The 14,896-nt window shown below is 39.2% G+C and overlaps 1 protein-coding gene across 1 annotated transcript; it reads left to right on the top strand.

The window, feature by feature from the left end:
- Positions 1-7,041: 7,041 nt before the first annotated feature.
- LOC143546962 (purple acid phosphatase 2-like) lies at positions 7,042-12,672 on the top strand. Its single transcript, XM_077038500.1, has 8 exons — positions 7,042-7,245; positions 8,644-8,844; positions 10,449-10,560; positions 10,641-10,870; positions 11,521-11,659; positions 11,742-11,962; positions 12,251-12,372; positions 12,458-12,672. The coding sequence occupies exons 1-8, from the start codon at positions 7,057-7,059 to the stop codon at positions 12,648-12,650; spliced, it is 1,407 nt and encodes a 468-aa protein (XP_076894615.1). The 5' UTR covers positions 7,042-7,056; the 3' UTR covers positions 12,651-12,672.
- Positions 12,673-14,896: the final 2,224 nt, after the last annotated feature.

Genomic DNA, 14,896 nt, shown 5'->3' with positions numbered 1-14,896 from the left:
CGTCACTCTTGCTTTATAAACGTTATACGACTTGCTCATGCATATTATAGTTTAATTTGGCACTTGTTTTGCCGCATAAACAATATATGATTCGCTTGTGCATACTTTAGTTTAACTTAGCAATTTCTTAAGTACTATGGATAAGTTAACCTTTCAACGTGGCAGATAATAGGTTAAAGTTTTGCTTCTTCTTTCGTGATTGTGCGGGTAAGACCGTCACTTTCACTTAGTAGGATGGCTAAACTTTACCTATATCTGACCTGCGTGGAGGTTTTCCTCATTTTTTCCTTAAGAGATTTTCTAATTGTTCTGAATAAGTTAACCTTTCGACGCGCGGTTGTCAATAGGTTAATGTTCAGTTTCCTCTATCATGATTGTGCGGGTAGGGCCGTCACTTTCATTTAGTAGGATGACCAAACTTTACCTATGACTGACCTGCGTGAAGGTTTTCCTCATCTTTTCCTTAGAAATTCTTGCCGTTTTTTGTGTTTATGCGGGTTTTGCCGCCTTCCACACGCAACGACTTCTTTTCACACTTATTTATGCGGTGAATACCGGCATATCAGTGTTTTGGATAAGTTAACCGTTCGACGCGCGGTTGTCAAGAGGTTAACGTTCAGTTTCCTCTATGATGATTGTGCGGGTAGGACCGACACTTTCATTTAGTGGGATGACCAAACTTTACCTATAACTGACCTGCGTGAAGGTTTGCCGTTTTTTGTGTTTATGCGGGTTTTGCCGCCGTCCACACGCAACGACTTTTCACACTTATTTATGCGGTGAATACCGGTATCAGTGTTTTGAATAAGTTAACCGTTCGATGCGCGGTTGTCAATAGGTTAGTTCGGTTTCCTCTATCATGATTTGTGCGGTTAGGACCGGCACTTTCATTTAGTGGGATGACCCAACTTTACCTATAACTGACCTGCGTGAAGGTTGGCCGTTTTTTGTGTTTATGCGGGTTTTGCCGCCTTCCACACGCAACGACTTCTTTTCACACTTATTTATGCGGTGAATACCGACATATCAGTGTTTTAAATAAATTAACCGTTCGACGCGCGGTTGTCAATAGGTTAGTTCGGTTTCCTCTATCATGATTTGTGCGGGTAGGACCGACACTTTCATTTAGTGGGATGACCCAACTTTACCTATAACTGACCTGCGTGAAGGTTGGCCATTTTTTGTGTTTATGCGGGTTTTGCCGCCTTCCACACGCAACGACTTACTTCCCCACTTATGTATGCGGTGAAGACCGGCATATCAGTGTGGAAAGTTCATAAGTATAAATGTAAGATTATCAGCGTCAATGTGATAAGGAGAATCATTTCCATTAGAAGTGGCTCTGGGCCTTTTCTTTACAAGTTTGGAATTGATCTACATGCAACCTGTGTAATTGAGCTCCCTTCCATGTTCTTGGGATGGGAGTGTCATCGAGCCTTTCGAGCCGATATGCACCTGGTTCGGAATCTCGTTGTTTACGCAGTATGTAGTCTCCAACATTGTAGCTGCAGTTTCGTGTTTTTCCCAACTGGGGTTCTACACGCGTTGGCCTGCTCAGCATCCTTTACGCCACGAGGTGTGCGAGTTCTCCATCTCTGACGAATGTCTCGATGATGTCCTTCAAGTCTATGCATTCGTCGGTGGTGTGGCCTTTTGTCCTGTGGAAGTCACAGAATTTGCTCTGATCAGCGTTGTGATGCTCTCGGATTATTGGAGCCTTTGGCCATGGGAGCCTCTCGGTGTCGAAAATCTCGGTGACGCTTTTGGTGAGCGGCGTCCACCGGGGGTTCCGGTTCGACGACTGCCTGTTGTCCTTTCCGCCTAACCGAGGGTGCGAGCCGGATGAGGTGTCGAAGTTTACCCTTGACTGCCAAATACCTAGCTTCCTCTTTTTGTTTAGTCGGGCGGTAAGGACGTTATTTTCTCTTGTTTTCTGGGTGTAGAGGTTTGTGCTTTGGGGAAGATCTCTACCCAGTTGTTTTTCCGTTTCCGCGAAGCGTTTAGCTGCTGTCATGATGGCATCCCATGTGGATGGCATGCCATCTTTACCCGTTAAGGTGCGGATGAGCTCTGGGTCTTTCGCGCCCTGGATGAAAGCAGCGCGAACAAGATCTTCGCTAATACTGCCCAGACTTAGCTTCTTTGAATTGAAGCGCGTGATGAAGTCTAGTAAAGACTCATCTTCCTCTCGGATACAGTTGAGGATTGTCCATTGCTCTTCAGTGTACTTTCTTTGTTGACTGAAGTGTTGGCTGAACTTCTGTTGGAAGTCTGCCCAATCGTAGATGTGGTGGACCGGTAGACGGTCGAACCACGCTCTGGCTGCTCTAACCAGCGTCATCTGGAACATATAACACCACGTGGGTTCCGTCCAGTTGCTGACGGTTTCCCCCGCTATGAATCTGTTCAAATGATCGTCTGGGTCGGATATACCATCATAAGTGCCGATGTTGGACATCTGTTTGGCACTTCTTGGGGCGATTGCTTCCGCAATGTCCCTTGCAAACTTGGAGGTTCCTGCATTTGCAGCGGTTGGTCTGAAGGTTTTAGAGAAGTCACGTGGGTTTCCACCCGCGTTTTTTGGTTTGAAGGTTTCTCCAAAATTTCTTCTTGGTTGGAAGTCCGTTTCCTTACGCTTCCCTTTCGCCTTATGGCGAGGGTTTACGTCGGTGTCGGATTCCTCCGAATCATCATCCAAGTACTCGCACTCATTGCTCATGTTGAGCTGTTGTCGAGTGCTTCCGAATTCGTCAGCCTGTTGGAGTGAACGTAAGCGCTCGTCCAACTCAGCTTGGAATTCTTTCTGACGTGCTTCTGCCCACGCTTTAACTTGATCAAGTGTTTGGTGGGGGAACCTCGTCTGTCTTCTTTCCGCCTGGGTATCAATGAATCCCAGGGGATGATTGTTTACTGCACTTGCCCCGGCTCGGGTAACCGGGGTAGTGTTCGTAAAATTTACTGCACTTGCTCCGGCTTGAGTAACCGGGGTAGTGTTCGTAAAATTTGTGTGATCGCCGGTGTTCCTCCCAGTAGCTGGGGTTGTGATTACCGGGATTTCTTGGTCACTCGCTGGGTTTGGCAACGGAGTAACCTTAACCATCTTTCCAGAAGTTTGAAAAAACTGAAAATTAGTTTTAGCTTGTATGCACGGATGGCGCCAATGAAGAAACACTAATTGACCCCGGGCAGACTACGGATAATCTGGGGGTTAAGTAGATGTTTCCCACGAGGGTTGTATGCGGCAAGATGGTTATTCTTCCGATGACCTGCAAAACAGACACCGTGAGCTCGTCACTGAGAATGGGGGGTACCTCCTTGTGACCACCCTCCGGCGTGAGAATCAGACTAGATTGCTCTGAATATAAGTGTATATATAGAGATTGCTAGAGAAGATAAGATGTGATAAGATAATGTAAGATAATGTATCCATACCATTCCAAGGTGTTGGAGTATTTATAGCCGAAGGTAGGTTTCCAAGAAGGTACAGCCGGCTGAATAGTATTCCTGTTCTGCCAACTGTGGGCTACGCACATGCCATGCTGGTGGTTGGTGGGTAGGCAGCGGCTGATAGTGACCAGGCCGGCTGTGTACTATTCCTTTCCCACCAACTGCAGGCTATGCACGTGCTACGACAGGTTGGTGAGTAGGCAGCGGCTGATAGTGACATTAAGTAATAGAGCATGTTGCTCGTTGTACTGTTGTCAGTGAGCTGTCGCAGCTTTGGTCAGATCTTTTGTCCATACCTCGTCAGGTACAGTACAAAAGATCCTCCAGTAGCGTACGGACTGGCTCATTTGGGCGGGAGTTTTCCCGGCTTTGGGCGGGAATATTCCCAGCTTGCTCACTCCTTCTTCAGATGACATTACTGAATTATTTAAGAGTTAAGTGCCTTGTGCGTGTAGCCTTGCTGCGCGGGTAGCCTTCCCTGATGGCTAGTATCCGTTGCTGCGGGAACAGGCGGAGTACGTCGACCATTGGGAGGCTTTTCCTGCGGGAACAGCTTGCGTACTGCGCGTAAGGACGTCACGTCTCTGAGCATGGTGGGTCCTGCGGATCCAGTTGGTTTCTGCGCAGACGTCTCTCTTCAAGGTGAGTCTTGCGAGTTTAGCCTTTGCGCAGACATCCCTGTTGAAGGTGAGTCTTGCGGGTTTAACTGCGCAGACGTCCCTCTTTGAGGTGAGTCTTGCGGGTCCAACTGGGCTCTGCTGCGCAGACGTCCCTCTTTGAGGGACGTCTGCGCAGTTGAACCCGCAAGACTCACCTTCAACAGGGACGTCTGCGCAAAGGCTAAACTCGCAAGACTCACCTGAAGAAGGAGTGAGCAAGCCGGGAATATTCCCGCCCAAAGCCGGGAAAACTCCCGCCCAAATGAGCCAGTCCGTACGCTACTGGAGGATCTTTTGTACTGTACCTGACGAGGTATGGACAAAAGATCTGACCAAAGCTGCGACAGCTCACTGACAACAGTACAACGAGCAACATGCTCTATTACTTAATGTCACAATCAGCCGCTGCCTACTCACCAACCTATCGTAGCACGTGCATAGCCTGCAGTTGGTGGAAAAGGAATAGTACACAGCCGGCCTGGTCACTATCAGCCGCTGCCTACCCACCAACCACCAGCATGGCATGTGCGTAGCCCACAGTTGGCAGAACAGGAATACTATTCAGCCGGCTGTACCTTCTTGGAAACCTACCTTCGGCTATAAATACTCCAACACCTTGGAATGGTATGGATACATTATCTTACATTATCTTATCACATCTTATCTTCTCTAGCAATCTTTCAATATATACACTTATATTCAGAGCAATCTAGTCTGATTCTCACGCCGGAGGGTGGTCACAAGGAGGTACCCCCCTTTCTCAGTGACGAGCTCACGGTGTCTGTTTTGCAGGTCATCGGAAGAATAACCATCTTGCCGGATACAACCCTCGTGGGAAACATCTACTTAACCCCCAGATTATCCGTAGTCTGCCCGGGGTCAATTAGTGTTTCTTCAGTTATATATATTTAACTTCGTGAACTAGGTATTTTTATTGTTATTTTAAATCCTTTTTACACTTGTTATCTTATAAATAAAAGAAATATTTTTTCTTTTTAAATATTGGTTAGTAGTAGTTTTCTTGATGCTCCCACAACTTTATAATTTTCTTTAAGAACTTACCCTACTCATACATACACACACGTATGTTTATTATTTGATATACGTGACTAAATTGGGCGGATCTATATGATCTTGTAAGAGAAAGCCCTCATTTGGGAAAAGTCCAAACTTGGTCAATAATTTACTTTCGACTGAAGACCTTAACATAAGAGTAAGAAGATAAAAACATGGATGTGAGGATAATCTTTGAGGACAAAAGATTTCTTATGACCTTGTAATAGGTTTCTTATGATTACAACTCATGACTACAGTTTATAAAGGATAATGAACAATACTAAATTATCATTAATACAATTTCAATTGAAGAAGTCTCCTCTAGTAAAATATTAAACAAGTCCCAGTTTTGTACTTAGCACTAGTAGTATCCAGGGACGAAGTATAAGAGGGACCCAGGATGACCTCGGTCATTGTTTTTCACTTTGTATTGAGCACGATCACCTCCGAGATATTTGATCCACGACTTCGATCACCGTCATGACTAAGTCCAAGCTTCACTGATGACAGTACTGAAAAATCCGATGCCATAATGATTGATAGCCCTTGTTTTCAACTACCACAACTGAAGGCGTCCTCATTCTTCTCTTGTATATTCACATCTCCATTGACTTTTTAGACTTCGCCAATTGAATTATTATTGGTAACAAATTTAATACTTTTGAACTTAAATAAATATATTTAAAAGATGATTTATTTAAACGACCAACAAATAAAGTTTGGATACCTAAGATAACCTAATGACAAAAGACGATCTCATATGCCTGTAGATAGCGCTAGGTACCCCAAACCCACCATCTTCTGTTTCGGAAAAACCCGCAGTCCGAAGACCTACTACGGTAAAACCCGGTTAGAATTAAATTCAAACTTGCAGTTATCGACTTAAATATTCATTTCACTTTCAATGACAATTGAGTTAAAGCTCATAAACGTTCAAAAAGATCATTATGTTTATTGAGGTTATCCCATTAATTTTAGCATTATTCTCTTTTATGTTCAAGCTCATATATAATCGTTTTCATTTAAAAATGTTCAGATGTTACATCTATATGCTATCCCATAAATTAATGATAAATTTTTTTTTTATTATGATCAAAATATTAACAGCAAGAAGTGCATATTATCGTTTTATTCATAATTTAATTGCAGAGTTTATTAATAACATGTAGAAAACCAATAAAATATATTAGGATGATTGATTAGTCTTGTTATAATTCGCCGGCTGACACTACACTTTATAAAATAAAACCAATCATATGCTCTTAGAAATAATTCTTTTTCTACTAAAAACTAATAAATAAATTGATTAAGAATAATCAGGAGAATTTAATATTGAACCAATTTTATTACTTTATATGCCGTGACACATAAAAAATTACTTTTTTAAGTGATAAGAATGAGTGACAATATAAAATGGAAATAACCGTTAGAAAGAAAACTACATTAATTTCCTTTTCCTGTCTAATGTTTACACAATTCTCGTATTTGTCTACATGAATTCGATTTAATATTGAATATGCCCAAATAACTTTTAACATGTGCACACTTTTTAAAATTAATTTGAAATACATTAAAAAAAAAAACAATTTATCTAAAAACAATTGTAATTCGTAAATAACACAAAATCTGAGTTTTTGTTTAAACAGATAAACATTGGCTTCCTCCTTAAACCAAGGGATTAATATTATCTAATCTTATCATCGAGATTACTGCAATTTAATTAAAATTAAAAATCAGAGTGGCATAATGGTAATAAAAGAGTTGACAAATTTTGGAATATCTTGTTTGCATATTGCCTTTTGTTTTCAAACCTCAGCCTATAAGTATACAGCACAAGCTCTTGTTTAGCGTAGGTTAAGGTGTGAAGAGGCAAGTGGGAGGTGCGTAGGATAAGATGGGTGGTCGTGTGCGTGTCCTATGGTGGTGGTCGGTTGTTGTCGGAGTTTCAATGTTGTCATCAGTAGTGATGTTTGCTGATGCTGGATTAACAAGTACTTTTGTAAGGAAGGTTGAGAAAACCATTGATATGCCATTTGATAGTGATGTATTCGCTACGCCGCCTGGCTATAATGCGCCCCAACAGGTTTCTTTTTGATTTTGTTTTCTGGATCCTTAATTTCTATATATGCTGCTGTTCTTGTTTATATAATTAATATTTTTTTTCCAAATTTTTAATGCATTGATTTATTGGTCCATGTGATCTCAAAGGATGATATGATGATATTTAATTTCTGGTTGAATAGTTGAACTCTTTTGCAAATTTTCTTGGTTTTAATGATTGAAATTATAAATACGTTGGTTTTTAATATTTTTTTTGCTGAAATATATATTTTTTTCTTTTAAAAAAGGACAATATTGCAATTTTTCTTGGTTTTTAATAATTATTGGAACTTATGTGCAAATTTCTATAGTTTTTGGATAAGTCTTGGTGGGCCCTTATAAGTTTTTCAATAAATTTGATTTGAATCCAACCAAGTTTTTTTTTTCTCGTGAGTAAAATTTTGAGACCCCACCAATGGTCTATTAATTAATAAGATCATGTAAAAGTGTAGAACCTTTGTATATAAAGGTTTATTTATTTACTAGATTTTATCCCCTGTATTACGGGGGTTGTTTTATATTTTCGTTTTCAATATTTATATATGTATATTTGGATTTTAATTTTATTTATTGTAAGAAAGTTAATAATTAATACACTTTATAAACTGATTTCACAAATAGATGATATGTTATAATCCGGTTTAAAAGCTATCTGGGTTTGGTGATACTCATTACCTGTTTATTTTCTTTATTATAAAATTATTTCTTAATTATAAATAATATCTTTTTATAAATACAATAGAATATTAATTTTTAGTATATCCCTATTTTATAGGGTTTTCATATCAAATATTTTATGAGATTAATTTTTAATATAATGAGATGTTATAACCCGTTTAAGAGCTATCTGGGTTTGGTGAGACCTTTACATATGAATTCGGGTCAAATGCGTGAGAAGCCTTCATTTACAAATAAAGCAATCTGATGGCTTGAGAGAACGGTTGTTTTACATTTTTCATAAATTGTAATAAATGATATGTTATAACCCGTTTAAAAGCTATCTGGATTTGGTGACCCATGACCCGCTTATGTTTTTTAGTATAAAATCGTTTATTAATTATAAATAATATCTTTTTTTTTAAATTGGATATTAAATTTTAGTATATTCCTATTATATAGGATTTTCACATTAAATAATTGGTAAGATTAATTTTTAATTTAATGAGATGTTATAACCCGTTTAAGAGCTATCTGGTTTTGGTAAGACCTATACCCATGAATTTGGGTTAAATCAATGAGAGACCTCCATTTAAAAATTAAGCAATCTGGTGGCTTCCATTAAAGGGGGGAGCGATCACATCGCGACACGTAGGATTTTAGGGTTTTGGTTTATATATATTATTATTATTATAGATAGATTTATTTTGGTACTTACTACAAGGTTCATATAACACAAGGGGATCATGTGGGAAAGGCAATGATTGTGTCATGGGTAACCACGGACGAACCCAGTTCAAATACAGTTGAATACTGGAGGTCAAACAGTAAAAGAAAGATGAAAGCTGAAGGCATGCTTACTAAATATTCATTCTTCAATTATACTTCTGGTTTCATCCACCATTGCAATCTTACTCACTTGAAGGTAATAAATAATACATTCTTCTTTAAACACAATATTTAAAGAAATGGTTCTTGGTTGGCGGGTCCAAACCCGACAAGAACCCTAGCACAAGTATTGGTAGTTGACACGTGCACGGCCTGTTACATCTGATTTAGTATTCTTTGTGTATTCTAATCCTATAAACTTATAACCAAAAACAAAAATGTGTATAAAAAAAGGTTTTGCTATAATAATAATAAAACTCCTTTTATCTTAACATTATGGCATAAAATAGCCAACCATGACATAAAACACATTTTTTTATAGGGCCAACTTGCGAACCTGAAGAAACACTAAGTGACCCCGGCAGATTACGGATAATCTGGGGATTAAGTAGATGTTTCCCACGAGGGTTAGGTCCGGCAAAGATGGCTGTTCTTCTGATGACCTGCAAAACAGACACCGTGAGCTCGTCACTGAGAAGGGGGGTACCTCCTTGTGACCACCCTCCGGCGTGAGAATCAGACTAGATTGCTCTTGAATATAAGTGTATATTAAGAGAAATTGCTAGAGCAGATATCAGATAATATATGGAGATATAAGATGAGATATGATACCGTTCCAAGGTGTTGGAGTATTTATAGCCGAAGGTAGGTGTCCAAGAAGGTACAGCCGGCTGTATAATATTCCTTTTCTACCAACTGTGGGCTACGAACGTGCCGTGCTGGTGGTTGGTGGGTAGGCAGCGGCTGATAGTGACATGGCCGGCTGTGTACTATTCCTTTTCCACCAACTGCAGGCTATGTACGTGCCACGACAAGGGTTGGTGAGTAGGCAGCGGCTGATAGTGACATTAAGTACTAGAGCGTGCTGCTCGTCGTACTGTTGTCAGTGAGCTGTCGCAGCTTTGGTCAGATCTTTTGTCCATACCTTGGCAGGTATAGTACAAAAGGTCATCCAGTAGTGTACGGACTGGCTCATTTGGGCGGGAGAATTCCCGGCTTTGGGCGGGAGTATTCCCGGCTTGCTCATTCCCTCTTCAGGTGACATTACTGAATTATTTGAGAGTTAGTGCCTTGTGCGTGTAGCCTTGCTGTTAGTGCGGGTAGCCTTCCCTGATGGCTAGTATCCGCAGCTGCGGGAACAGGCGGAGTACGTCACCATTGGGAGGCTTTTCCTGCGGGAACAGCTTGCGTACTGCGCGTAAGGACGTCATCTCTCTGAGCATGGTTGGTCCTGCGGATCCGGTTGGTCTTTGCGCAGACGTCCCTCTAAGGTGAGTCTTGCGAGTTCAACTGCGCAGACGTCCCTCTTCGAGGTGAGTCTTGCGGGTCCAACTGCGCAGACGTCCCTGTTTAAGGTGAGTCTTGCGGGTCCAACCGCGCAGACGTCCCTGTTCAAGGTGAGTCTTGCGGGTCCAACTGGGCTCTGCTGGGACCTACCTCTTCAGAACCTTAAGGCTCACTTAAAACCGGCCCGTTAGCTATACGGGCTGGACTTGAATAACTTAGAAGTGACCAGGTTCAAATCAAGAGACCCAAGCTATTAAATTTCCTTATTTGTAAGCTCTTATATTTTTAAAAATATATCAAATAACCCCTAGACTTGTTATATAAAATATGTATATGATCATTTGAACATGGCAGCATGATACAAAATACTACTATACGGTTGGACTCGGACACACTACACGGACTTTCTGGTTCACTACTCCCCCTCAAGTTGGACCGGATGCCCCTTACACTTTCGGCCTTATTGGTAAAAGCTTTATAGTTCTACCCATTTGACCGGTTTAAAGTTAAAAGGACTGTTGTAAATTGTTAAGTGTGAATTTGCAGGGGATTTGGGACAGAGTTATGATTCAAACATCACACTTTCGCATTATGAAATGAACCCCGTGAAGGGTCAAACAGTGTTGTTTGTTGGAGATATTTCTTATGCAGATAACTATCCTAATCATGATAATAGGAGATGGGATTCATGGGGAAGGTTTGCAGAGAGAAGTACCGCTTATCAACCGTGGATATGGACCGCGGGAAATCATGAACTCGATTATGCACCCGAAATTGTAAGCTTTCTTTTTCATTGGTATATGCATTTGTCACATATTCATCAAATTAATTATAATACTTCACATCAAGGTTCATGTTGAAATAATAGTTCACATCAAGGTTCATGTTGAAACTGAGCTCATTTGACTAAAAAAGTCAAAACTCTTTACGGAATGTTGACTTCTACAGTTTAAATTTTGAATTCTGGATTGTGATTGAATCTACTAATAACTTCCAAGCATAAAGTTTATGATTTTTTTCATATAAGTTTTCAAGATCACACATCAAGATTCATGTTGAAACTGAATTTATTCGACTAAATTAGTCAAACCTTATGGAATGTTGACTTCTACGGTCTGAATTCTGAATTTGGCTTTGTAACTTATTCTGTAAATAATTTCCCGATCATAAAGTTCATGCATTTTTCATATAACTATTTAACCAAGATTCATGATGAAACTGAGTTCATTTGACTAAAGTAGTCAAACTTTATGGAATGATGACTTCTAAAATCTAAATTTTGAATTTGGCATTGTGATCGATTCTATTAATAAGTTCCCAGTCACAAAGTTAATCCTTTTTTCATATAAATTTTCAAGATCACAAATCAAGACTAAGTCCATTTGACTTCAAAGTCAAAGCGGTTTGACCCGTAATTTAATTGCAGGGAGAGGATGAACCTTTCAAGCCTTATACTCACCGGTTTCGTGTCCCCTACAAGTCATCAGGGAGTACCGCTCCCTTTTGGTACTCCATCAAGAGGGCTTCAGCTCACATCATTGTTTTGGCTTCGTATTCTGCTTACGGTGAGTAAATAATTTTAAATATGTATTCAACAAAGTGAAAATGCAATTTATATATCTGAATTGAGCACATGTACTTTGTTAGGTAAATACACTCCTCAATACAAATGGCTGGAGCAAGAACTACCCAAAGTCAACCGAACCGAGACTCCATGGTTAATTGTCCTGTTGCACGCGCCCTGGTATAACAGCTACAACTATCATTACATGGAAGGTGAAAGCATGCGAGTGATGTACGAGCCCTGGTTTGTAAAATACAAAGTTGATGTCGTGTTTGCTGGTCACGTCCATGCCTATGAACGCTCGGTAATCACAATTTGCCAAACACTCAAACATTGATACACGCTTTACTACCACTTGTTATCGTGTTCTAATACTAACTTTCGTCAATAAAGCTAGCTACCCCTCGTTATAAACCAGGGGTAACTTTACTAAATAGTAACCAAATTTCCCAAATGTCTCACTAAAGTCACTCCAAGTTTTATTTTTTATTTTTGAAAATAAAAAACTTTAAGTGACTTTAGTTAAACACGGTTGGATGAAGTTTTCCCTATAAAGGAAGCAACATTTTATTGTTTTTTACGATTGGTGCAGGAACGTGTATCGAACATTGCTTACAACATCGTCAACGGGATCTGCAAACCTGTAAAGGATCAATCCGCACCTGTATACATAACCATTGGGGACGGTGGAAACCTCGAGGGATTAGCAACCAAGTAATATATATAGTATAGTGATCAAATGCTTTTATGATATATGTACAAATATAAATGTGTGTGTATTTTGTGCATGGTGATGCAGCATGACAGAGCCTCAACCGGAGTACTCGGCGTTTAGAGAAGCTAGCTTTGGGCACGCGACTTTTGACATCAAGAACCGAACCCATGCGTTCTACGGGTGGCATAGGAACCAAGATGGAGTCGCTGTAACGGGGGATGCAATGTGGTTTTACAATCGGTATTGGAAACCTGAAGATGAATCTGCAAGTGCTTAATTCATTACCAAAATCAAGTTGTCTATTTAATTTTGGTGCAAGAACCTTGCTGCTTTCTTCTTGTTTATTCTTTGCCTGTTCAAATTTGCTTTAAATTAATAAATACTGAAGAAAATATGTTTTTGGTTATATAAAAGATTAAAAGTTAATGGTTTTCTAAATTTGGTATCTATTGCCAAATTTTTAAAATTATGAAAAGGGAATTAATTACTGAAATATATATGTAAATTGTGTCAATGTCAATGATTTACGTGTTTTAGATAGTGCTGACATAACATGTCAGACATAACATGATCAGATACAATTACATGTGGTGATGGACATAAACGTGACACGATAATTAATTGTCATTTTTTTTCCAATCATCTCTCTTCTCGCTCTGTCTGCTTAATGCCTTCTATTGAATCAACTGGTGTCATTTCTGTTGGACTCGGTCTGCCCAAGACACATATTATTATTGATGTGGCTAGTACGTTATGATCCAAGTCGGGTCATACCCAATAGCAAGCTAGACAAACACCGATAATATTTGTTTATATATATGATATGATCATAAGTAAATAAATATTAACACTTGCGTTATTTGGATCGGGGTTTCTAAATACATTGTACTTGTGAAAAGAGTAAATCATATGGATGATTTATATTTTGAGAGAACATTACATAGTGTTATTTAAGTTGGTTAAATAACAATATGTAAAACTAATTACCTAGCATGTTACTTATAATGTGTTATAACCTAACATAAGTTATAATACATGAATATATATATATTTAGAAAGAAAAAAAAATTAATATAATTAGAATGAAAAGGGAAAGCCCCCCCCCCCCACTCTCTTTCTTTTCTATTATTATATTATTATAACTCCCTTGGTGGAGACATGCAATGTTTTGCATTGGTGCAAAGTGAGGTGCAAATTTGAAAGATTTGATTATGTTTCTTTCTTTCATTCTCTCATAAAGATATACACAAGTAACCAAGAAAACTCACTCCTCTCTTCCTTTTCTCGCCAAAATTTCGGCCACAAGGAAGAACATCAAGGAGGAGTTGGTTTTTCAAGTGAATCCTAGCTAAACAAAGGTGTATTGTCGAAGGCTTGGGGTATGCAAGCTCGAGGAACTCCCATTGAAGTTTTAGCCTACCTTTTCATCATCCTTTTCACACCTTTTGGTTACTTTTAGAATGAAAAGGGAAAGGCTTGGGGTATGCAAGCTCGAGGAACTCCCATTGAAGTTCTAGCCTACCTTTTCATCATCCTTTTCACACCTTTTTGGTTACTTTTAGAAAGAAAAAAAAATTAATATAATTAGAATGAAAAGGGAAAGGCTTGGTTTTTCAAGTGAATCCTAGCTAAACAAAGGTGTATTGTCGAAGGCTTGGGGTATGCAAGCTCGAGGAACTCCCATTGAAGTTCTAGCCTACCTTTTCATCATCCTTTTCACACCTTTTGGTTACTTGAAAGGTAGTTTAACATGCATGAACTTATAGTGACATGCATGTGTTTGATAGTATGTATTTCGTATTTGGATCCGGGTTTGGGTTTTGCATGTATAAAATTGGTTTTATACACTATGAACTAACAAGATTTAAATCTTTTATCCGCTGCGTTTTTCATAAAATTGGAGTTTTATGACTTTGATAATCTTGTTAAAATCCAACAATGGCATCAAGAGCCGCTTATACGGATGCATGCTTCATTAGAGCCAAAATTTTCGGGTTTATGGTGGGGTTTTACCATATGGCAGAAAATTTTAGGGGTTTTGGTTTCCCCATGGTTTTTCAAGGTTATACTTTACATGCATGTGGTAATCTTGAAAAACTAGGTCATTTGGATGATTGATTGTATTGTTTGGACAAAACCCGAAAACTTTCGATTTGGTTAGATATGGCCGAAAGTTTTGAGGGAAAAAGGGGAGCCATATTGGTCTTGTATTATTGCACATTTGGATGTGTATTGGATGTTCATAACCTAGCCATGGCCTTGTGTTTGGTTGAATGATTGTGTTGATGTGTTTGTTCATTCAAGTGGTTGTTTGTTCATTCGATGTGGTTGTAATATTTATTTGGGTTTGTAATCTATTTATTCATTCATTTGGTTTGTAATAATAAGTAGGTTAGATGCATTTCTTTTACTAGAAAAATGTATTAGGACATATTTTGTAAAAGAAGATGCAAGGAAGAAGCCCATATAAAGAGGAGACCACAACACGGGGGTGAACACTTGGAGCATTTGGATGCGGGATCA

This window comes from Bidens hawaiensis, unplaced genomic scaffold (genome assembly GCF_021521415.1).
Source record: "Bidens hawaiensis isolate Kalapana, Puna unplaced genomic scaffold, B.hawaiensis_p1.1 tig00014524_1, whole genome shotgun sequence".
Classification (NCBI taxonomy): Eukaryota; Viridiplantae; Streptophyta; class Magnoliopsida; order Asterales; family Asteraceae; genus Bidens; species Bidens hawaiensis.
The sequence above is the reverse complement of the archived record's forward strand: the minus strand, read 5'-3'. Positions and strand labels throughout refer to the sequence as shown.

Bases quoted from the DNA above. Each gene is read 5' to 3' on its own strand.
- LOC143546962 (XM_077038500.1), top strand. From the start codon at position 7,057: ATGGGTGGTCGTGTGCGTGTCCTATGGTGGTGGTCGGTTGTTGTCGGA. The intron at 7,246-8,643 runs GTTTCTTTTTGA...ACTTACTACAAG, and splicing joins GCTATAATGCGCCCCAACAG to GTTCATATAACACAAGGGGA. The intron at 10,871-11,520 runs GTAAGCTTTCTT...ATTTAATTGCAG, and splicing joins TCGATTATGCACCCGAAATT to GGAGAGGATGAACCTTTCAA.